Source organism: Apteryx rowi, unplaced genomic scaffold (assembly GCF_003343035.1).
Source record: "Apteryx rowi isolate R43461 unplaced genomic scaffold, aptRow1 scaffold_1004, whole genome shotgun sequence".
Classification (NCBI taxonomy): Eukaryota; Metazoa; Chordata; class Aves; order Apterygiformes; family Apterygidae; genus Apteryx; species Apteryx rowi.
Window position 1 is genome coordinate 117,828 of NW_020447203.1, and position 21,442 is coordinate 139,269.

The 21,442-nt window shown below is 59.5% G+C and overlaps 1 protein-coding gene across 1 annotated transcript in view; it reads right to left on the reverse strand.

Annotated features, from left to right (window-relative positions):
- Positions 1-1,020: 1,020 nt before the first annotated feature.
- Positions 1,021-21,442, reverse strand: part of DCHS1 (dachsous cadherin-related 1) — a 48,710-nt gene continuing 28,288 nt past the window's right edge. The window contains exons 7-20 of the mRNA XM_026063658.1: positions 18,596-18,692; positions 18,258-18,415; positions 15,657-16,491; positions 15,088-15,327; positions 14,474-14,599; positions 13,959-14,168; positions 12,659-13,522; positions 12,054-12,167; positions 7,658-7,869; positions 7,331-7,485; positions 5,861-5,991; positions 5,055-5,341; positions 3,891-4,029; positions 1,021-3,638 (exon numbers count right to left, since the gene is read on the reverse strand). Of these exons, the coding sequence (XP_025919443.1) occupies positions 1,021-3,638; positions 3,891-4,029; positions 5,055-5,341; positions 5,861-5,991; positions 7,331-7,485; positions 7,658-7,869; positions 12,054-12,167; positions 12,659-13,522; positions 13,959-14,168; positions 14,474-14,599; positions 15,088-15,327; positions 15,657-16,491; positions 18,258-18,415; positions 18,596-18,692 (6,186 nt within the window). The remainder of the gene's footprint in view (positions 3,639-3,890; positions 4,030-5,054; positions 5,342-5,860; positions 5,992-7,330; positions 7,486-7,657; positions 7,870-12,053; positions 12,168-12,658; positions 13,523-13,958; positions 14,169-14,473; positions 14,600-15,087; positions 15,328-15,656; positions 16,492-18,257; positions 18,416-18,595; positions 18,693-21,442) is intronic.

The following is a 21,442-nucleotide window of genomic DNA, read 5'->3' on the forward strand; positions in this document are numbered from 1 at the left end:
GCCCCCAGCCTGCCCAGGCAGCACTGCCCCAACATCCCCAGCCTGCCCATGTGCCCGGGCAGCGTCACCCTGACGTCCCCAGCCAGCCGGCACACCCCGGCAGCACCACTCCAACGCCCCCAGCCAGCCCAGGCGGCATCGCCCCAACGGCCCCAGCCAGCCTGCGGCCGGGATGGGCGCCCGGCCGACGGGCATGGCCTCTCCGGGAGAGGGGCTCCTGTGCAGGGCAGGGCCCCCGGCCTCCCAGCCCAGGCCCTGAGGAACGGGGCTCCCTGGCAGCCCTGGGAGGGAGATCCCTTACGGGGGGCGCACGCAGCGGTGGGAGGTGGAAGGGCTTGGAGGATCCCGAAGGATCCTTCCCTGCTCTCCCAGCCACGGACAGGCAAGCAGGCAGCGGGCACTGCCCTCTCCTCCCCCTGCAGCCGCGCTGGCATGGGGTTTGCCCGGTATCAGGAAGCGGCATCAGCCATCGTGGGCCCCGCAGGCAGCAGGGCAGGCGGCAGGCCACCGCAGCTGCGCCCGCTGGGCGGCACATCCCTGCCCTGGGACGGCTCCCCGGCCCCCGCGGGGAAGGGGCCAGCTCCTGGCTCAGCAGGGAGGGCCCAGCCTCCCGCCGCAGCCAGGCTGCCGTGCGCCGGGGCGGGGGCCAGGGAGGCGCAAGGGCTGCGGTCGGCAGGGCCGGCGCCCCCGGCCGCCCCCGGCCCCTCAGAGCGGAGTACCATGAAGCAAAGTCGCACCCGTTGCCGATCGGGGGGCACCAGAAGCAGTACAAGGAACCGCGGCCTCGGCGTGCCGGCGCTAGGATCAGCAGTCCACAGGGCATCGAAACCAGCACCGAATCTGCCAGCCCACAGGGAGCGATGGGAACCGACAGCCCCGGAGGACACGGGAACCCGCGGGGGCCCCGGGCCAGGCGAGGTGCTGGGACAGCGGGACCAGCACCCGTGCGGAGCAGCCCGGGCCTTGGCCCTGCTCCCAGCCCCGTGGCCGCGGGGGCAGGGGAGTCCACGGGGCCCGGGGCTAAATCCTGAGCTCTGCCTCCTCGGGGGGCTCCAGCGAGTGCTCGGCACTGATGGCGGAGGCGGACGGCCCCTGCGAGATGCCGAAGGGCGAGACCACGGGGGAGCGGGCAGCCAGCGGGGACAGCGAGGGGGAGAAGCTGGGCGACATGGCGGAGGACGAGATGGAGCCCTCGTGGCTGATGGGCGAGCGGCGCAGGGAGGACGGGTGCGGGAAGGTCCTGCCCGCCGGCGGCTTGGGAGGCACGGACTTGGCGCCCGGGTGGGCCACCGAGGTGATGAGGGGCGGGGGGTCGATGCGGGGCTTGGGCTCCGCCTTGGGCTTGGCTGGGAAGGGCTTGCGCAGGGAGCTCTCATCCTTGAGGCGGGCGATCTCCGTGAAGACGCTGGCCAGCGGCTGGAACTGGGGGCACCAGTTCAGCAGGTAATCCCAGTTGTAGCTGCCGCGGAGCTCCTCGTCGCTGGCCACGATGGCGGTGAGCGAGCCCTCCACGGAGGGCTTGCCGTCCTCAGGGAAGGCGTAGTCCTGGGGCTGGGAGGAGACGCCGAGGCCGCAGCGCACGCCCAGGAAGGCGCTGCCTCCCCCGTCCTCGCGGTACAGCTGCGGCGGCTGCCCCGGCAGCAGCAGCCCCGAGCCCTTCTTGCTCTTGAACCACTGGGCGCTTTCCAGGGCGGCCGGCTCGCAGGAGATGTCGGAGAGCTGGTCGGCATCTTGCTGGATGCCAGAGTCGGGGCCGCGGGCGGAGATGTGCTCCTGCATGGAGGCCGTGATGCTGGCCACGCGCGGGTACTCGTTGATCATCCGGATCTCATCGTCCTCAGCGGCCTCAGCAGAGCCTCGGCCGCTGGAGTGCGAGGGGTCCAGGGAGCCGCCCCGCGTGTAGGGCCCCGCCGGCTCGCCCCCGTACCCCGGCAGGGCCTGGTGGTAAATGTGCTCGCCGCCCGGCAGCGTCGGCTCCTCACGGCCAAGCTTCTGCAGGGAGCTGCTCTGCGTGCGGCCCAGCTGCCCGTCGCCCTCCGGCTTCTTGTGCCCCCGGCGGTGGCGGGAGCGGACCAGCGCCAGCACGATGGCCACGGCAGCCAGCACCACCACGACGCCTAGCGAAGCCGCCACGGCCACCACCAGCAGCAGGTTGAGGTCCGGGGCCAGGCCGAAGGACGTGTGCGTGACGTCGATGGTGACCTGCGCGGAGGCCGAGCGGGAGGCAGGCAGCGGGCTGCGCGCCTGCACCTCCAGGCTCATCTCGCGCGGCTCCCTCTTGGCGCGCCCAGCCCCGGCTTGGGGCTGGCTGTCCATGCGCAGGTAGATGGTGCCTGTGGTTTGGTTGACAGCGAAGTAAGGGGAGGGCTTTGCAAGGGAGTACAGCACGACGCCGTCGGCCCCTTCGTCCTCGTCCGTCGCCAGCACCCGCCCGATGCTCTGTCCTTTGCGGGCGCCCTCAGGGACCTCGAAGCTGAAGGAGGGGCTCAGGAAGATGGGGTCGTACTCGTCCTCCCCTGTCACCAGGACCCGCACGGTCACAGTGGCAGAGGCGTTGCCGGCATCGGTGGCCCTGACCAGGAGCTGGAAGGCCTTGGCCCGTTCGTAGTCAAAGGTGAGGCGCGAGCGCAGCTCCCCAGAGCTGCTGTTGATGGCAAATGCATCCCGGCCCTCTGCCACGCCAGGATCCCCCACCGGCTGCTCCAGCACTGCGTACTGCAGCTCCCCAAAGATGCCGGTGTCCGCGTCGACAGCACGTAGCGTGGTGACCAGCGTGCCGGGCGGGAGGTTCTCACGCATGCTGGCGCTCAGCACCTCCACCGGGAAGTAGGGCTTGTTATCGTTGACATCCTTCACCTCAATGGCTACAGGCACCAGCGCAAAGTGCCCCCCCGGCACGTCTGCGGCCTGCACCACGAGGGCGTGCAGCGCTTGGGCCTCTCGGTCCAGGGGCCGCGCCAGGCACAGGACGCCTGTGCTCTCGTGAAGTTGGAAGATCCCGTGCTGGTCACCCGAGCTGACGGTGTAGCGCACGCGGCCGCGGGGCCCCGAGTCAGCGTCCTGAGCCACGACGCGCAGCAGCTCTGTGCCGGGGGGCGCGCTCTCGCTCACCGCCGTGCGGTACTCGGCTCGGGCGAACACGGGCGGGTTGTCGTTGATGTCCCGCACAGTGATGAGCACGGGCACTGTGGCGCTGCGCTGTGGCAGGCCCCGGTCAGAGGCTGCCACGGTGAGGTTGTAAAGTGGGATGGCCTCAAAGTCCAAGGGCTCCACCAGCACCAAGGCGCCCTGCGTGCGGAGGTGCCCCCCCGCCCAGGCCACTCGGCTCTCCACCTGGAAGGCGTTGCCGCTGTTGCCGCTGACGATGGTGTAGTCGAAGCCGGCATTCTCCCGGGAGAGGTCCGCATCGCCTGCCTCCAGCGTCAGCACCGTGGTTCCCGGGCGCAGGTCCTCAGGGATGCTGGTGTTGTAGCGCGGCGCCTTGAAGCTGGGGCTGTGGTCGTTCACATCCAGCACCTGGAGCTGCACCGTGGCCCAGGCCGAGAGGCTGGGAGAGCCACGGTCACGGGCCTCCACCACCAGGTCCAAGGTGGGCTGGCTGGCATCGAACTCCACCCGCCGGATGGCGAACAGGGTCCCTGTGAGGGCACAGAGCCAGGGTCAGCATGGGAGCCGTGCAAGGTATCAGGGATAGCGGCTGGAGGGACGGGCATCCAGGATGCCACGGTGGGGAGGCTCATTGGCCACCACCACGTTTGCCTCACTGGCTGCCCTAGACAGCTGCCCGGTGAGGGGGCTGAGCCCGGGCCAGCACGGGGGGCACCTCCCTCCACAGGCACCGTTGGAGCAACCCACAACACGTGCCCCACACAGCAGCCAGCCCCACACACCATTGCTGGGGTCGATAGCGACGTCAGGGCTGGGCACGGCCAAGTGGTAGGTGACATCCCCATTGCTGCCCGAGTCCAGGTCAGCGGCGCTAACGGTGAGAATGGTGCTGCCGGCAGGCGTGTGCTCTGGCAACGTCACCTGGAGGAAGATGGAGCCATGGTCAGAACCCCCCCCCCTACGTGGGATCCTGCTCCCTGCTTCCCGGAACCAGCTGGCAGGGTGGGGAGAAGGTACGGGGCCAGCTGGGGCAGCAACGGCCAGGCTGCCCCAGCTCAGCCCCTGTCAGGGCCTTCCCCACCTCTGCACCAGACTGGGACACTAAGGGGGCCTGCCCCCCCACACAGCACCCAGCCTTGCAGGTGTGACTTCTGACCAGCTTCAGCTTCCAGTTACTGATCCTTTACCTTTCTCTGCTAAGCTAAAGAACTCTAATAGCCGATATTTTCTCTACAAAAGATAATCTAGACAAATCAAAATACCCCTTATCTCTTTGGTGTGCCAAAGGGAGAACGCTTGCAAACAGACAGTACTCCACCGCTCAGTGTTCTCCCACCCCTCAAGTATTTCTGTGGCTTCGTTCCTGAACAGCTTTCAACATCTTTTTTAAAACTGTGGCCACCAAAATGGGAAGCAGTAGCCAACAGGGTTTCTTTTTGAGATCAAATGCAGAAGTAGACCTGCTTGCCAGCTTCCTGCATCTCTGCTCCAGAGATGCACCACATTGCACTGGTTGGCTTTTGCCCAGTGACCTGCCTGGGGGGGGGGATGGGATGACGACCCAGGCCAAGCCCTCATCAGAACCACTTGTCCCGGTCATGACACATCTCCACTGATTCCGACTTTCCCACTGTTCCTCCAAGGATGGTGTGCATGCAGCTGCGCAGGCCTGCAGCTGCTGATTGCAGTGCTGTGTGCCTGGCCTCAGTCTCCTGCCCACACCACAGGGACAGCATGAGGGGCAGCAGGATGTGGGTGGGAAGCCCTGGAGGAGAGGGGCCAGGATGGGCTCAGACCCATCTCTGCAGGGACCTTTGCTCTGGGCAGCCCTTGTAAGGCCAGCTGAGTCATGCCAGGCAGCGCAGCAGGAGCAGCAGAAGGGGTCTGGCCTGGGAAAGCCTGCACTGCCTGGCACACGCAAGCTCAAGCGCGTGTGTGCACAGTACCTGGTAGAAGCCCTGGCTGAAAGTTGGTGCATTGTCATTCACGTCCTCCACGACGACGGTCAGGTTGGCCTCGGTCTCGTGGCGGGTGTCAGAGGCGCGCAGGGTGAGGGTATAGTGGTTGCGCTGCTCATAGTCCAGTGGGCCCGTCAGGGCGATGTGTCCCCCGTACCGCAGCACGCTGAATGTGCCCATGGCATCACCATCCAGCATAAGCGTATAGGAGAGCACGGGGCCTGAGTCCACGTCGTTCCCCGTCAGCTGGGCTATCTGGGTGCCCAGCAGCGTGTCTGGGAAGAAGCAAGGCATTAGCAAGTGCCCTGTCTCCTTGGCAAGGACAAGACAAGGCTCACACTGGGGGAAATCAGCTCAGCCCAGAGATGGCAGCACTGAGGACAACAGGGAGATGCTGGTAGTGAAGGGACAGTTCCCAGGGGCTAAGCAGGGCAGGTTGAGGCTGGCACGGGGACAGGACACGCAAGCCATGGGCAGAGAGCAGGCATGGCAGGCACGCGCAGTCAGAGCTGCTGTAGCACGGACAGGGGCCAAGGATGCACGGGGACCGCAGCAGGCTTCCTCAGGACATGGCTGCAGCAGTGGGGCTGTGCATCCCCGGCTCCAGGCCGCCCCAGAGGAGTCAACGCCTAAGGGCAGGGGGAGTTCAGTCAGCAAGGTCAGCACAAGCCAGGCCCTGGCAAGGGAAGGGACAGGCCTCTCCGGGGGCTTCTCCCCCACCCACAGGCCTCTGTTGGGCCTCCACTCCTCTGCTATGCAGCCCACATCACTTCATGGGGCTGAGATGCACTTACTCTCCGGGACTTGCACCTCCCAGGGCAAGGGGATGGTGGGGCTGTTGTCATTGACGTCCATCACCACAACAGTCAGCGTGGCAGAGCCCACAAGAGGCGGCATCCCTCTGTCCATCGCTGTTACCACCAAACTGTGGGCAAGCACAAGGGCACAGGATCAACACAGGCAGGACTCAGCATCTCTCCACAAGGTTCACAGACATGTGGCTGCAAGTGTGAGGAGCAACGCATGCACACGCAGCATCTGGAACTTGGGGGGGGGGGGCACTGCATGCATGTGCAGAGTCTGGAGTGTGTACATGTAATGGATGTGTGCACAGCATCTGTAATGTTTGGGGGGACGGATGTGTGCACAGCATCTGGAGTGTGCATGTGGGGCAGTGGTGGATGTACGCACAACATGGGGAGCGTGGAGAGGCAGCAGACAGACGCACATCTGGAGCACGTTTGGAGGGCAGTGGGTTTGTGCCCAGCATCTGGAGCATGCGAGTGGACAGTGGATGTGGGCACCGTGTCTGGATCACGTGGCGGGTAGTGGATGTGTTCACAGCCCCTGACACACGCGCATGGGACAACCCTCGTGTGGTTGGGAGCATTTGCGGGGCAGGCCGTGACACACCCGTAGCATTTGCAGTCTGTGCAAGGGGCAGCAGTATGGAATGGATGTGGGGCAATGCAGGCAGAGCATCTTGGAGGGTGCAGGGAGACGGGTCACAGCATTTGGAGCATATCTGGGTGTTGGGGAATGCATGGAGGCTCTGTGTGTGTGGAGAGGTGATGGACATGTGAATGAAATGAATGCCCTAAGCTTCCCCATGTCTGGGAAGAGGGCAGCGAGTTGTGTAGACATCAGAGTGTTTGTATGGGGGGGAGGGAACAGAAGCTGGGGTGGAGTGGTGGCAGTTGTGCACTATATCTGGACCACACATGTAAGAGGGTGGGGGTGGACTTGAATTCACTGTGTGTAATGTGTGCCCTTATCTTACGCACATGTGACTGGAATGACTGCAGGATGCCTAGAACATGTGGTGAGGGGCCCAGAGGACCTGGGCTGAATGCAAGAGGCCTTGCAAGAGGGTTGTGGGCAGTGCACAGCTCCTGGAAGATGTGATAGGGTAGGAGGGTGCAATGTGTGGGAGTGGGAAGAGACTTTAGCATACATGGTCTAGATTAAGGAGGCAGGAAAGGGAATGGCCCCCTTCAAGATCTTCTCGGATTTGCTGAGATCAGGCTGAACAGAGCACTGGCTCATCTCATGGCTGTCTGTCACGCCCTCGGGACCGTTTGCTACCCATGTTTCAACTGAGCCCTAGTTTCCACTGTTGCTTGGCAAAAGCATTTTACAGATCGGGTTGAAACAGCTTTGGGTGGCACCAAGTATCAGAGGATCTTCTGCAGCCTTGGGGATGCTGCTCCATAGCTATGACCCCCCCTCGTATTTGTGGCACAAGTTGGTCTGGCCCCACTCACCGGGTCTGGGACCAGATCTCCCTGTCCAGGATGGCAGCCGTAGTGATAGTGCCGGTCTGAGGATCGATGTGGTACAAGCCTGTCATCGGCAGGGACTGGTTGATGGCATAAGTCACCTGCCCATTCGCCCCCTGATCCAAATCATCTGCCAGGACCTGCAAAGCCACATTCAGCAGTAGTTGTGGAGCACTGCAAACCAGAGCACTGCAGGCTAGACCTACAGATGCATAAGTCCCAGCCCTAGCCCCCGGCACAGCCACCCGCCTCTTCACCCCATAAGGGGCAGGCTGAGGGACCAGGTGTCCCTGCTTGTGCCCCCAATGCTACCTGGATGACTGGGGAGTCATAGCTCTGTGACTCCCAGATGAACGCCACGTAGTTCTGGAGCTGGAAGCGTGGCAGGTTGTCATTCACGTCTTGCAGGTTAAGGTTTATGGCCATAAAGCCGAAGRAAGCTGTTGTCTCTGCCTGGACCACGAGGCGCAGCCGGGGGCTGGCCTCGAAATCCAGGCTGCTGGAGTCCTGAACTGAGATGGCACCTGGGAGCGGGGAAACAGCAGGATGTTTTGGGGGGGAGACGGGGGAGCGATGCACCACCACATTCATCACTTATCCCTTCTGTCCCCCTGTGCTCAGTCCATCCCTCCGCTCATCCATCCTTTCCCAAATACATGGAAAAATATACTGAGCTCCTCCAAGCCCTCTCCAAGCTGACAGCCTTCTGATCAGCCCCAGTGAGCTGCCCTGGGTGATCAGTCCTGCAGTTCACAACAGAGATGTGCAGAAAGCAGCTAAGAGCTAGTCTCCCGATGCAGACTCAGCAGCCTGCTCCGAGTCAGGCTCTGCTCCAGCTCTGCTCACCACCATGAGCCACCCCCTTTCCCAGGCTCAAGGTGGCTGTTTGCCTGTGTACCCCAGGGGATCTCACAGACCTCCTGATTCTGTTAGCTCTGCATGCCAATGCCTCGTGCATGACTCATGTTCTGCCCAAACTAGTCAATGCATTGCTCAGAAGAGTCAGCTTCCCCTTACATTCAAGTATGCAGCAGTTCTCCCACTGGAGACACCATCTGAGGTATGACCAGTTCAAAAAAGAACTGCCCTGTGTCAAATCCCGTATTCCCGAGTAAGCTTATCAAGCTTCAAACCAAAGTCACCTAATTGGAGCTGTTATTCTAGGCCTGGTCAAATCCCTACAGAGACACTGTGGGAGCTGTCAGCAGATCTCCTGCTAGTGGCCTGAGGACAGACATCCATTCTTATCCTCCTGAGACACTGTGCCTGGCCTCTCATAATAAGGAGGTATTGCTTTCCCATCCAAAAAAGTACACTAAAATGATTGGCAGCATTCCCACAGGGATGCATCCAAACGTAATGAGGAGGAACTGTGCTCCTATGGCTAAATTCCTGCCTCAGGGAGTTCTGCAGAGTCTCCAGTCCATTTCAGGCCTCTACATGCAACTACTAGGTGAACTAGTCAGGCAACAGGGATGCAAGCAGTGGGCATGTGGAACAGCTATGTGGCCTCAGACAAGCTTGGATCCTGCACAAGAGCTCTGCTGCCAGCCTTGCCTGATAACATAAGTGCAGATAAACACAGCTGAAACCAGGCCATACATCTAGGAACGGAAAATACAGTTTACAGCTTCTCTGGAGAACAGCTGCGTCCTCACCTCCTGCAACCCAAGGGCTGGGAGCCGGCTGTGCTCCCTTCTGCCTCTGGTACCATTTAGCTGCTGGAGAAGGCCCCAATTACAGGGCTTGGCCCAGAGCAAATACAAAGCAAGCAGTCAACAGCAGTCCTTTTGAAGGGCTATTCCTGCCCGGGCCAGGAGGAGCAGAGCCTGATGCAAAACTGCATGGGGCTGAGGATGCTCCCACGACTTCCCCTGCTCTGGCCTTGCCCACGGCAGGCGTTTCAGTCTGCAACACAGTGGGTGAGGGCTCCTCTCCCATGCTAAGCTCTCGCACAGCTCCTGGGGGCACTACCTCTGGTCCTCTCTGGAGAGGAGACAAGCTTGGGGACAGCTCAGCACAGTCACAGACCAGTGCCCACGCAGCAGCCCCCTGTCAGAGCAGGGCCAAAGGGACAGGGCCCAGCGTGACGCTGCCTGGCAAGCTGGCAGAGGGCAGGAGAGCTGCGCCGTGCCATGCCATACTGCGCCAGGCCCCCTCCAGGGAGCTGCAGTGCTCCAGTGAACCATGGCCAGCCGTAGCACGCAGCCCCTCACCTTGGGAGAGAGCAGGGCAGTGTCTCACAGACAGACAAATCGGACTCAAGGAAGGGCACATTTTAAAGGAATAACCCTGTATTCTGGGCACTTTGCCAGAGGGAACTGTTTCCTCACTGAGATGAAGTGACATTGCCACAGCAACCAAGGCACAGCCAGGACATGGCCAGGGTGTCTTGGGAAGTGCTGGCAGGCACAGCCTGAGCAGAGACAGGACGGAGGGACACGAAGAGACAGGGATCACAGTGAGGACGTGGGGGATGCCATTCTGCGACCAGATCAGGCCTTCCTGCAGCACAGCATCACAGTGTGCCGCACAGATCAGTGCCGCGGCCACGCAGCGTGGCGGAGCACTGCTCACGCTACCCAGGACAACAGGGATGAGCATGACTCCGCTCACTGGGTCTCATCCTCCCATGCTGGGGGAGCAAGATCCCAGCGCACAGGGTGAGAGGGGCAAATCCCAGTGCAGCAGGGGAGAGGAGAGGGGCTGTGTTGCCTGCACAGGGATTCAGAGCTGAGCTGCTGTGGTGGTTGCAGTGTTTGCAACAGCCTCTTTGGAACAGGTCTGCTCAGGGGCCCCCAAGCAGCTGCTGTTGTCGCACAGCCCGGCTCTGAACCAAGCACAGGGCAGGAGGCACAGCTCTGGTGGCCCTGTGGGCAGCCCGGGCATTGCTTGGGGCTGCCTTCATCTCTGGGTCACGACAGCAGCCATTTAGGCATCATCCGAGAGGCCTGGCTGCACGCGGGAGCATGGTGGCTGCTAGCTCAGGGAGCAGGGTGCTGCCAAGGGACCAGAAAGGATTGGCCAAGGTGCCACCCCATCAGCCCTTCCTGCACTTCATGGACACATCAGCTCCAGGCCAGCTCCACAGCTACCAATGTTCACTTCTGAACAGCAGCTTGAGATAGCCACATTCCCCTGGGGGTGTGTGAAGCCTGGTCCTTCACAGGTAGAAATCCCTGGGACTGAAAGTATGCAGGTGTCAGCCCTGAGCAGAGTAGCCCTTCACAGCTCAGTCTGGGGCAAGACCTGGGTCAAAGCGCTCTGCGAGCCTGTCTGGGGTCTCAGTACACCCAGCATTTGGCTCTGGTTTCAGGAACGGCAGAGTATCAGCAGGCTCTTGAGCTCAGTCCAGACACAGGAGTGGCTCTGCTGAGGTGCTGGTGGGTGCTGGGTGCTGGAGGAGTCATGGCCAGGACATGCACATTGCTTAAACCGAGGTGGCATTAGGCCCCGTGGGGCAGGCGGGGTGCAGGCAGTCCTGCGGGACAGGCCCTGTGGGGCAGCTCACGGCCGCAGCAGGATGCCTGCAGCCGTGGGTCAGGCTCCTCAGGGCCCAGCAGGTCTCAGGGCTCGCAGCGATACCACGGTGCTGAGGGTGCCTGTGCGGCAGCCAAGGGGATGTGTGGTGGCTCTGGGTTGCCACGGTCGCTGCGGCTTCCTGCGGGCACTTGTGCATGGCTGAGTGTTCACCGCCGTGCCCATGGGCCACTTGCAGCGGCCAGCGGCTAATCAGGGTGCCAGGGGTTGCATGTCGTGCCATGGATTGCTCGCAGGGCCCGCACGGTGGCCACGGGCTTCAGAGAGCACAAGCGCCCTGGCTTGAAAGAGCTCTAACAGCCTGGGACCCTGTCCCAGCCCCAGCTGTCTGGCAGGCCACAGGAGAACAGGGTCTTCACAGGAAAGCTCCAGCTTGACTGCTGAGATCTGAGGACTGACTTTTTCATACCCCGGTCCCTTCCGAACTACAGGGCAAGCACCAGTCTCACAGCAAGGCACTCCTCACCCTACCCTCAGCCTGCCCTTCCCTGAAGTCAAGGGATGCACAGCCCTTCAAAGGTTTCCTTGTGAAGCTCATGGTGCACATGACCCCAGCTTGTCCAGCATCACTGGGCAGCACCCTGTGACCTGCCTCAGTGCTCTTCCAGGGTTATCAGACACCCACAAGCACCAACATCCCGTCACTGCTCAGGGAGCAGTCTGGCACAGAGGGAGGGCTTCCTTTGAAATGCCCACTGGACAGCAGGTCCTCATTTACTGTCACCTTTGGGGTTGTACACAGACAGCTGTCATGGTTGCTACATGCACACCAGAGAATAAAAAGGGGCAGTCTAGACGCCTGACTCTGAGAGTCCGGCATGGGATGTGTTGTACGGCTGAACTTGCCATCTAAGGCAGGGGCCGCACTCAGATTGCCTCTTGGCAACGGTGCCTGGCCTCTGCTAATTCCTGAACCGGACCCGGGAATTTCTGATGAGAAGCCTAGTTAGCAAGGAACAAAACTGTGTGGAGAGCTTTGCTAACAGCCTCTGGATGATGACAGGACGGTGCCCAGGTCCAAGTCCCAGGGCTATTTAATTTTTTGGTTTAGGTATACACTGTGTCCCAGGGCCTCTGGGGAGCTCTGCGCTTTGTGATAGCTGAGCAGGCATCGGCAGAGCACAGGTGACCCCCCTCACTGCTTCCCCAAGGGGCCCCAGGGCTGTACCTGAACTGGGCTGGATAAGGAAAGCATTCTTCTCGTTGCCGCTGACGATGCTGTACGTGATGCGCCCAGACGAGCCCCCTGTGTGCATAGCTTGGATGCTCACCACCGCTGTGCCTGGAAGGGAGGGAGCAGTGTGAAGGGGCAGCAGAGCCTCAGGGCAGCCAGCAGAGAGGGGTGGGGTGGCGGGTGGGCAGCACGTGCTGTACCCATGGTGACATGGCTCTGCCCAGGGACACTGCAGCCAGGGGAAGTGAGATCCAGTGGAAAACTCTGGGCTCCTGGGGTCTGTCCACAGCTCTGCTACGGTCTGTGAACCCTGGAGACCTTCCAGGAACCACCAAGCACCTGTGATCATCTACAGTGACCCGAACACCCCAAGTCAAATCCCCAGGGATTACCACTGTCAACATCCTGGGCACCATCAGGCTCCGCTGTCCCCTGGTATCCCCAAGGCATAACGGGGCTCCCCGAGACCCTGCAGTGCTCCCCGAGACCCTGCAGTGCTCCCTGAGTTCCCCACAACTATGCTGCCCGGCACCAACTCATCCCCACCATCCTGTCCTGTCTCATCCCAGCACCCACTGATCACTCTGCCCAGCCGATACCTGGGGCAGCATTCTCTGGCAGAGCCACTTCGCTGGTGCTCCGGGGAAAGCGCAGCCCTCGGTAGGGCTCTTCCTGCAAGTGGATCACCACCACTCCGGTGGAGAAGAGCGCCGGCTGCCCCAGGTCCGTGGCCAGGATGAAGAGCGTCCGCTGGCGTTGGCTGAGCGAGCCCAGGGGCTGCAGCGGTTGGATATCCCCCGTGTAGGAGTTGATGGCAAAGGCAGGGTTGGGGGTGGCAAGGCGGTACAGGATGGAGGCATTGGCACCTGCGTCCCTGTCCTCTGCCCTCATGGTGGCCACGACCTGCTTGAGCGGTGTGTGACGGGACAGGTTGACAGTGAGCGGACTATGCAGGAAGGCAGGGGCATGGTCATTGACATCCCGCACCATGACCGTGACACGCACGGCTGCACTCTTGGGCTCCCATGGTGCCGAGTCCACAGCCTTGGCCAGGAAGCTGTAACTGGGGTGGCGTTCCCGGTCCAGGGCATGGGCACTTGTAATGCGCCCACTCTGTGGCTCCACCTGGAACATGCCCAGCGACTCATTACCCAGGTAGTAGGAGACTTGCCCGTTGGTGCCCTCGTCGGGATCCTGAGCCACCAGCTGCAGCACCAGGGTGCCAACGGGCAGGTCCTCTGGCACCTCCACTGTGTAGGTGGCCTGAGCGAAACCAGGTGCGTTGTCATTCAGGTCCAGCACCCGCACGCTCACTGACATGGTGGCACTGCGTGGGGGGGTGCCATGGTCTTGCACCACCACCGTGAGGCTGTACGAAGCAACTTGCTCCCGGTCGAGGGCACGTGCAGTGGAGAGGATGCCAGAGACAGGGTCTAGACTGAAATCCTGCCCAGGGTCTCCATCTGGAGAGAAGAGAGAGAACAGGAAGAAAGCATGACTGGTTCCAGCAGCTCACAGGTCAGGGCTGCTTCCACAGGTAGCCCACAGATAAGGCATGGCATGATAGCGGCAAAGAGACCTTGCTTTGCAATCTGTAAATTCAGCAGGCCAGAGTAGCCAAGAGGGGAGTATGGAGCTAGTCTGAGCCTGGGGAACCAGCCTGAGGCTGAAGCAGCAAGTGCAGCCTGTCCGCATCTTGGGGTGATCTTTACTGGGGCAAAGAAACTACAGGGCTGAGAGGAGGGAGCAGCCACCTGTGGTCTGGAACAGGAGAGCTGAGACAGAACAGGAATTGTCACAGCTGATGCTTCCCAGAGCCGCTGGTGTCCCAGGGAGAATAGCCCTCACCCGCGACCAGCGATGAAGTTGCAAAGCTCCCTGTATCCTTGTGCTCCTCACCTGCCACATGGTACTCCAAGCGCCCATTCTCGCCTCCATCAGGATCGGTGGCCCTCAGGGTGTAGAGCGCCACGCTGCTCTGGTTCTCAGGAACCTCAAGGGAGCAGGACTCGCTCTCCAGGTGTGGTGCGTGGTCGTTCTCATCCCCTACTGTGATCCGCACAGTTGCCTTTGAGAGGTTGGGAGGCAGGCCACCATCCCGGGCATAGACTGCAGGGACACAGCAAGAGAGCTGCAGGGACCCCACTAGTCGAGAGCTACTGCCAAGACTGCCACATGCACGTGCCCAGACAACTGCAGGGGCAACCGGGCACGGCATCACCAGCATTCCCATCTGCTGCACCCACCCAACAACCAAGCATGCCCCACAAACCCTGTCACTTCCCCTGGTCTGCCCCCCCCCCCCCCGCAATACTGCCCTACCCCAGCAGTGGAGAGCACCCATCTGCCTCCTCCACGCTCCTTACCTGCTCCCTCCTCCCATGCACCCCTCCCGTGCACCAGCACAGCCATACCCATCACCACATGCTGCTCCTGCTCCTCACGGTCCAGTGCTTGCGTGGTAACAATAAGCCCCGTCTGTGGGTGGATGGAGAACGGCCCTCCAGAGAGACCCCCGTAGGACACCTGCCCGTTGGCACCTGTGGGGACGAGTACCTTTGAGGACAGCCCAGTAGCAGCCCCAAGGACCTCTCACTGGGCTCTGAGCCCTGCATCTCCCTCCTCCCAGGCTTCCCACCCAGGGGTCGTACACATCGTGGGAGAGGACAATCTCACCCTCTAGCAAAGTTGGGGGCAGAGACGTGCAGTGCGGGGGGGAGGCCCCAACCCAACACAGTTTCTGGAAGGGAAGACGGGACAAGAAACCGCCTTAAAACAGCACAAGGAACAAAGGCCACTGTCTTGAGGAGCAGAGAGAGTCACAGTCCCCGTCCTGATTCCGAGTTTTCCCCAAGGATGAGCCCCTCTCTCACCTCCTCCAGGCCAGGTGATGATCCCCCCCCTCCATGGTTCCCCAGGCTTTCTGAACTGGGGAAGGGGGGAGCAGAGCGCACCCTGTCTGGGGTGCTGCATCCCCAAAAGGGCCCCTGGCCAAGCTGGACAGCTCACCCTCGCCCCGCATCCTCACCCAGGTCCTGGTCCGTGGCCAGCACCTGCAGCACAGGGCTGCCAGCTGGCAAGTTCTCCATGACGTGTGCCTCGTACTCGGGCCTCTCAAAAACGGGAGCCTCATCATTGACATCCAGGACGAGCACAGAGAGCAGCTGCGTGGCCGAGCGGCGCGGGAAGCCGTGGTCCGTGGCCACCACGGTCAGGTTGTGCTGCCCCACCTCCTCCCGGTTCAGAGCCCGCACGATGGAGAGCGCGCCTGCAGACACAGGGAGAGGGGCGAGCTGGGACCCGCACCCCGCAGGAGCTGACTGGTCCCAGGACAGAAGAGCTGCAAGGCCCCAGGCACCGGGGTGAGCCAGGGACAGCCTTGTCCGGAGAGAAATGGCAGAATCATGCCAGCCAGGTGGTAACGCTCAGGCCTCCCTGCGCCCAGCAAGTCTCCCTTACCTCCGGGCGACCCCGTGTTCCCCCGGCCATGGTCTCCTCCTGTGCACTGTGCCGCATCCCCACACGTCCCTGCACCCTCCTTGGCCCCCACATTCCCAGCGTCCCTGCCGCCCACCCTGCATCCCCCGGGCCCCTCACCAGTGCTGGGGTTGAGGTGGAAGCGGCCGTCACTGTTGCCCGCTCGCAACGAGTAGCTCACGCGCCCGTTCTCTCCCAGATCGTCATCCTGRGCCACCACATGCAGAGCCACAAACCCGGTTGGCTGGTCCTCCAGGACACTGACGGCAGCAGGCGAGAGGAACACAGGCGTGTTGTCGTTCTCGTCAGTCACAAACACGCGGGCCGTCACAGCCGCCGAGCGGCGCTGACTGACGTTGCGGGCCTGGTCCGTGGCCTCCACCACCAAGAGGAAGGAGGCGGCAGCCTCCCGGTCAAGGCCCTGGCGAAGCGTCAGCAGCCCTGAGCGGCTGTCAAGCTGGAAGGGAGCTCCGGGGGGCTCCTGGCGCAGCAGGGCGTAGCGCACCTGGCTGTTGGGACCCACACCATCCCCGTCCAGTGCCTGGAAGGTGAAGATGGACGAGCCAGCTTGGGTGTTCTCGGGCACCACGATGGTGACGGGGTCTTCAGGGAAGGTGGGCGCCTGGTCATTGCAGTCCTGCACGTGGATCTGTACCAGCACCAGCCGGCTGGAGGGATAGCCGTGCTGCGTGTCCTCAGCGCTCACCTGCAGCGTGTGCCGTGCCCCAGCTTCATAGTCCAGCTCCCGGGCTGCATAGATCTCCCCTGTCACACTGTCGACCACAAACGTGCCATCCCCACCGCCTCCTACCACCGTGTACGTCAGCTGTCCCCGCGCAGGAGCATCTGGGGGGGCCACCGAGCCGATCACAGACCCTGGCTTGACCCCCTCGAGGGGGTGCAGGGTCAGCACGGTGGCATCAGGCCGTGGCAGCACCCGGGAGGACGGCAGCACCTGTGAGGAGAGACAGCAGTGAGGGGGTGCTGCATGACAGGAGGACGCATCGGGGAGCCAGTGGAGAAGGGGACATGGGGCCTGCAAAGGACAGGGGGAGGGAGGCAAGGTCACAGGCCTTGCAGCCTCACAGAAGAACAAGAACCTGAAAAACACACTGAGAATAAGAACAGGTTTGACAGGGTGGAAGAGAATCTTCATCTGGGAGGCTATGGTAGGTAAGGACAGAGCGCACTGCTGTCTGGGTTAGGCCCTGCAAAGGAAACGGACACCAGCAGAAACCATTCTGCAGAACACAAGCAAGAGAGGGCAAGAAGGGAGGAAAGGCTCATCCAGATGGGAGATGTAGAGAAGAAAGACAATTCACAGAATCACAGAATGGTTGAGGTTGGAAGGGACCTCTGGGGATCATCTAGTCCAACCTCCCTGCTCATTCAGTATGACCCAAAGATAAATAAATACTATCACCATTTTTATTAAAGATACTGAAGTTAAATCAGGGGTGAGGGGCAGCTGCTGGTGGGAGTGAGAACGCACAAAAAGCAATAGTGTCATTTGAAGGGAAAATGTGTTGAAGGACTCAGTGAACCAGGCCAGGGAGACGGGGAAAGAAAACACAGCAAAACTGTCAACCCAGAGGGGTATCAGACCGCCAAGCGAGTAGCTACATTATGGGAATATGAATGAGCATTTCAGGGACAACCAACCTGTCAGCCTGGCCTCAGTACTTTGAAGGCTGTAGAACAATGTTGAAGACAAGAACAGCTACAGACATGACACATAAAGGAAACAGAATAAACATATTGTGGGAAAACATATTGCGGGATGGCTAAAGGCAGATGTGCCAGGCTAACGCAGTACTTCTCAAGCACAAAGGAAATGCAACAGATCTAACTTGCCTGGGTTTTGGTTGAACTTTGATGCAGTAGCAAATGGAAGATCACTCTTTAAACCGGCGAGAGGAGCAGTATGGGAATTGCCGTGTCATAAGAAAAAGACTAAAAGATAGACTGGCCCAAGGAAGGTCCCGAGCAGACCTCTGAGATGAAAAGAGAAGGCTCTTGGTGTAGACATTTGCTATTGGTAGGTGCAAGAGCAAAAGAAAGCTGCGTACAATATGAGCTTGCTAACAGTGTTAGAGGGCACTGCCAGCACAGAAAAGCAGCAGAACACCAAATGAGCAGAACTGAGTGGCCTTGGGAACTGCAAGGACAGGGACAGGAGGATGCGAAACAGCATACCGTGAACGTGCATTGATTAGGGAGAAACTGGAGTCTCTGCTGTAAGATGAAGCTCATTACTAAGAAACAACAGAATAAGGACTTGGCTGGCTGAGCCAATAGAGCAGACAGTGAGCACCAGAGTTACGCAGACATGAAGATAACCCCACCTGTCAGGAGCATTATTTCCAGTAGAAGCTGAAAAGAATTAATGCCTCTGTACAAAGTACCTCTAAGGTCTGTCCTGAAACAACCTATCTAGGATAGTGCTGGCCATCCCAGTCCAGGAAAGACAGAACTGCTTACTGTTAATGCTGATGGTGACCAGTTTACAAATGGGAAATTGCATGGTGGCAGCCAGACCCATCCCTTCCCTGGGTTCTCCACCCAGGTGATGGGGCTGAGCAAAGGCTGAGGATGCCTTGGGATGAGGGTGCTGGGGGTGAGAAGGCAGGGAGGAAGGCTGCCAAGTAGCTGAATGGTGCCCTCCAAGAGGTGGACGAAGGGCAGATGGGCAGGGATGAGGGGAGCTGGGGTGCTGGATACCTGAATGCGAACGACGGCTGATGTACTGCGAGGCACCGTGCCCCGGTCGCTGGCTGTCACAGTGAAGATGTACTCGGCACGATCAGGTCGGCGTAGCACTGTGGCAGTACGCAGCTCTCCGGTGGCTGTGTGCAATGTGAAACGCTCGGCCCAGGCTCCTGCAGAGAGAAGGTGAAATGCCGCAGGAAGACACAGGGAGGATGGAGGGCAGGGGACAGGTCGCAACGGAGGAGGAAGCGTGGCACAGCATGGTTTGTGTAGCAAGCACCCATCTGCCCATGAGGGTCACAGCTGCAGGGCAGAGAGCAGTGCCAGGTAGCCGTCTCTGCAGCTCATACCTGTCAGCGAGTAGATGATGGTCCCATTCTCACCCTCGTCTGGGTCCTTGGCCTGCAGGGAGGCAACTAGAAGTCCTGACGGCTTCTCTTCCAGCACCTGCAGTACAGCATGGGGAGCAGCTGAGTGGCACCGGGCACCCCCAAACTTCCCCCCAAGCACAGTGCGGGATCTGCGTGGTCCTACAGCAGCCCTGCACCTCACCCAAGGCACAGACCCACCCCAGCCAAGACACACAGGCTGTGCCCGGGGCTGGACAACACAGGGGAGTCGGCAGCAAAGCTGGTAAAATGAGTTCCTGCCTTGTCAGCCCTCCTCCCGTGTCGCCCTGTTTAATAACCAGCTCAGCAGCACTGGCACAGGCTGCAGCTGGGAGCTGTGCAGTGACGGGAGGACGCTACTTCGCACATGTTACATTCAAAGCCTCTACCTCCTTTAACCACAACCAGGGAAAATTCAGGACTCCGCAGGCGTCCTGGTTCTCTCTACCCCCGTCAGACCCCTTCAGATGCAAACACAAACGGTTGTGCTGACACACGCAGGGGCTGGACACTGGCAACAGAGGGAGATTTCCTCAGTTCCCACCAATTAACCCACCGGAGGTTTGCAATCTGCAAATGCAGCTGACGGCTCTTTCTGGGCCTGGATACCCTGATTCGTAGGGCTTTTCTCTCCGCTCCTTTGCTCCCAGTTAGCACTGCCGACAGACTGTCTGCAGTCAGTTAAGACTGCCGCTTTATGCTAATGCATCGCAGTGCCATCAAGACATTAATTATACACGTGCTCAGCTAAGCCCCCATTCTGAGGAGAGCTGCCAGCTTCCTGACAGAGACCAATAGGACACCTTTGCATGCAAGCACTTTTCCTGGATATTTATGGAAATGGATGTATCCCCACTACTGCCCCTCATCAGCTGTCAGCTTTTGGGGGTACCCTCAGCAAATAACCCACCGCTGCTGGCAGACCACTCTCTCCCTCAGCGCAGACTCCTCGCACTTATCCACACCTCACAAACAGAGCAGGTCGCTCACTCGGCACGGCTTCTGTGGTCCCTTGCCCATCACACGCGTTGCCACAGACCTCAAAGTCACATCCTACAGCGCAAACCATCCTCACAGATTCAGCCGTGCTAGGTGCTTGCTGTGGGCTACCACTTTGATGCACACATGAAAAGGACAAGCAGAATCCAAGCAAGAATCCAGGGAAAGAGGCCGCAGGCTCCTGAGAGTAGGCAAGCGTTAATGCCGTTGCACAAGCTGCTGGCACAAGCTCCACACTGGTGGTGCTCGGGAGAGGAGACCAGAGGAGCTGGACTTGTTTAGCCAGGCCAAGCAGTGATGTGACTGCACTCTGTAAACACTGGGGAAGGGGAGGGAAATTCCAAGGAGGGAGAAGAGCTATTTAAGCAAAAACACAATATTGGCACAAGAACAAATGAGTATGAAGTGGTCAGAAATTAGTTTAGGCTGGAAATTAAGAGACGCTTTCTAACTACTAGATCAAGAAATCTGGAACAGCCTTTCACAGCAGTGATGGAGGCAGAGGACCTTCTAAATATAGCTTGGCTGCTTTATGAAAATGAGTGTTCGCGTAGTCACCTCCAGCTGGGGCCATGCCTCCTAAGGGGCCTCCTAAGCCCCTTCCAACCCCTCTCCTACAAAAGGCTAGGGCAGGATCTGCCCTCCCCAGCTGTCCCTAATCGCCCCTGACCAGGACACAAGGGGCTCCTGCTTCACACGCATAGCCACGCTCCTCTCCCGCAAAGAATCAAGCTCCATCTCATCAAAGTAATGACTTGGTTGCAGGTGGTAAATGAGCAGCATCCACATGGGCTTCACGTACAAATGTCATTAGACGCACAAACAGCAGTAGAAGTGGTCCTGCCTCTGCGAAAACCTCAGCCTTGGTAAGACTGCTACCGGACAGGCTTGTCCAGGTCAGGTGTCTACCCTCCAAGAAGGTAGTGCAAATACCAGCTCGGTCTAAAGATCAAAATGCCATCTCACCCAGTGGCATAGCTTTGACAGTGACCAGCAGTGGGTATATAGAGAAGACGCAAAGAAATAGGACATGTATGGAGTAATCTGCCTCCGAAACCTTCCCAGCTTCCAGCAGTCTGTGGCTAAGTCACTTCCTGAGTCACAGATTATATTTTTGTCCAGCAGTCTTTGATGGATTTTTTTTCTTTCCATGAATTCATCTAATTTTGAACCTATGCAACTTTTGGCAATGATTTCACAATTTAATTGTGTTCTGCATGAAAAAGTACTGTTCTTGTTTATTTTAAACCTGCAGACTGGTCATTTCCTATGAAGCTGCTTAGCTCTTGTACTGTGAGAAGAGCAACTTTAATTCCCCTGTGACTTTCCCTGTGCCATTTACTGCACACCTCTGCTGTATCCCTGCACTCTCTTCCACGCCAAAGAATGTTCAAGCAATTTCTTTCTGCATGGAAACCATTATCTACTGCAGATCATATTAACACCCTTCTCTGAACCTTTTCTAGCACTGCTGCTGATTTAGTGGAATGGAGGCAGGGCAGAGAGCGTGTGTGCAGAATTTGAGACGGAGGGTAATAACGTTCTCTTTCATTCTCTGTTCCTTTTCTAATAATACCCATCATTTTATTTGCCTTTTTGACTGCTGCTGAGCCCTGAGCTGATATTTTCCCAGAACATTCACAGTGATACCCCCAATCTTCTCCTTAAGCTTCAGTAGCCAGTTCAGAGCCCACCGCTGTGTAAATGAAATTCAGATTGCTTTTTGTCATGTATATCACTTCCCAGTTAGCAACAACGAATTTCATCTCCCATCTTCTTTACTAGTTAAACGGTAACACAGGATCCTCC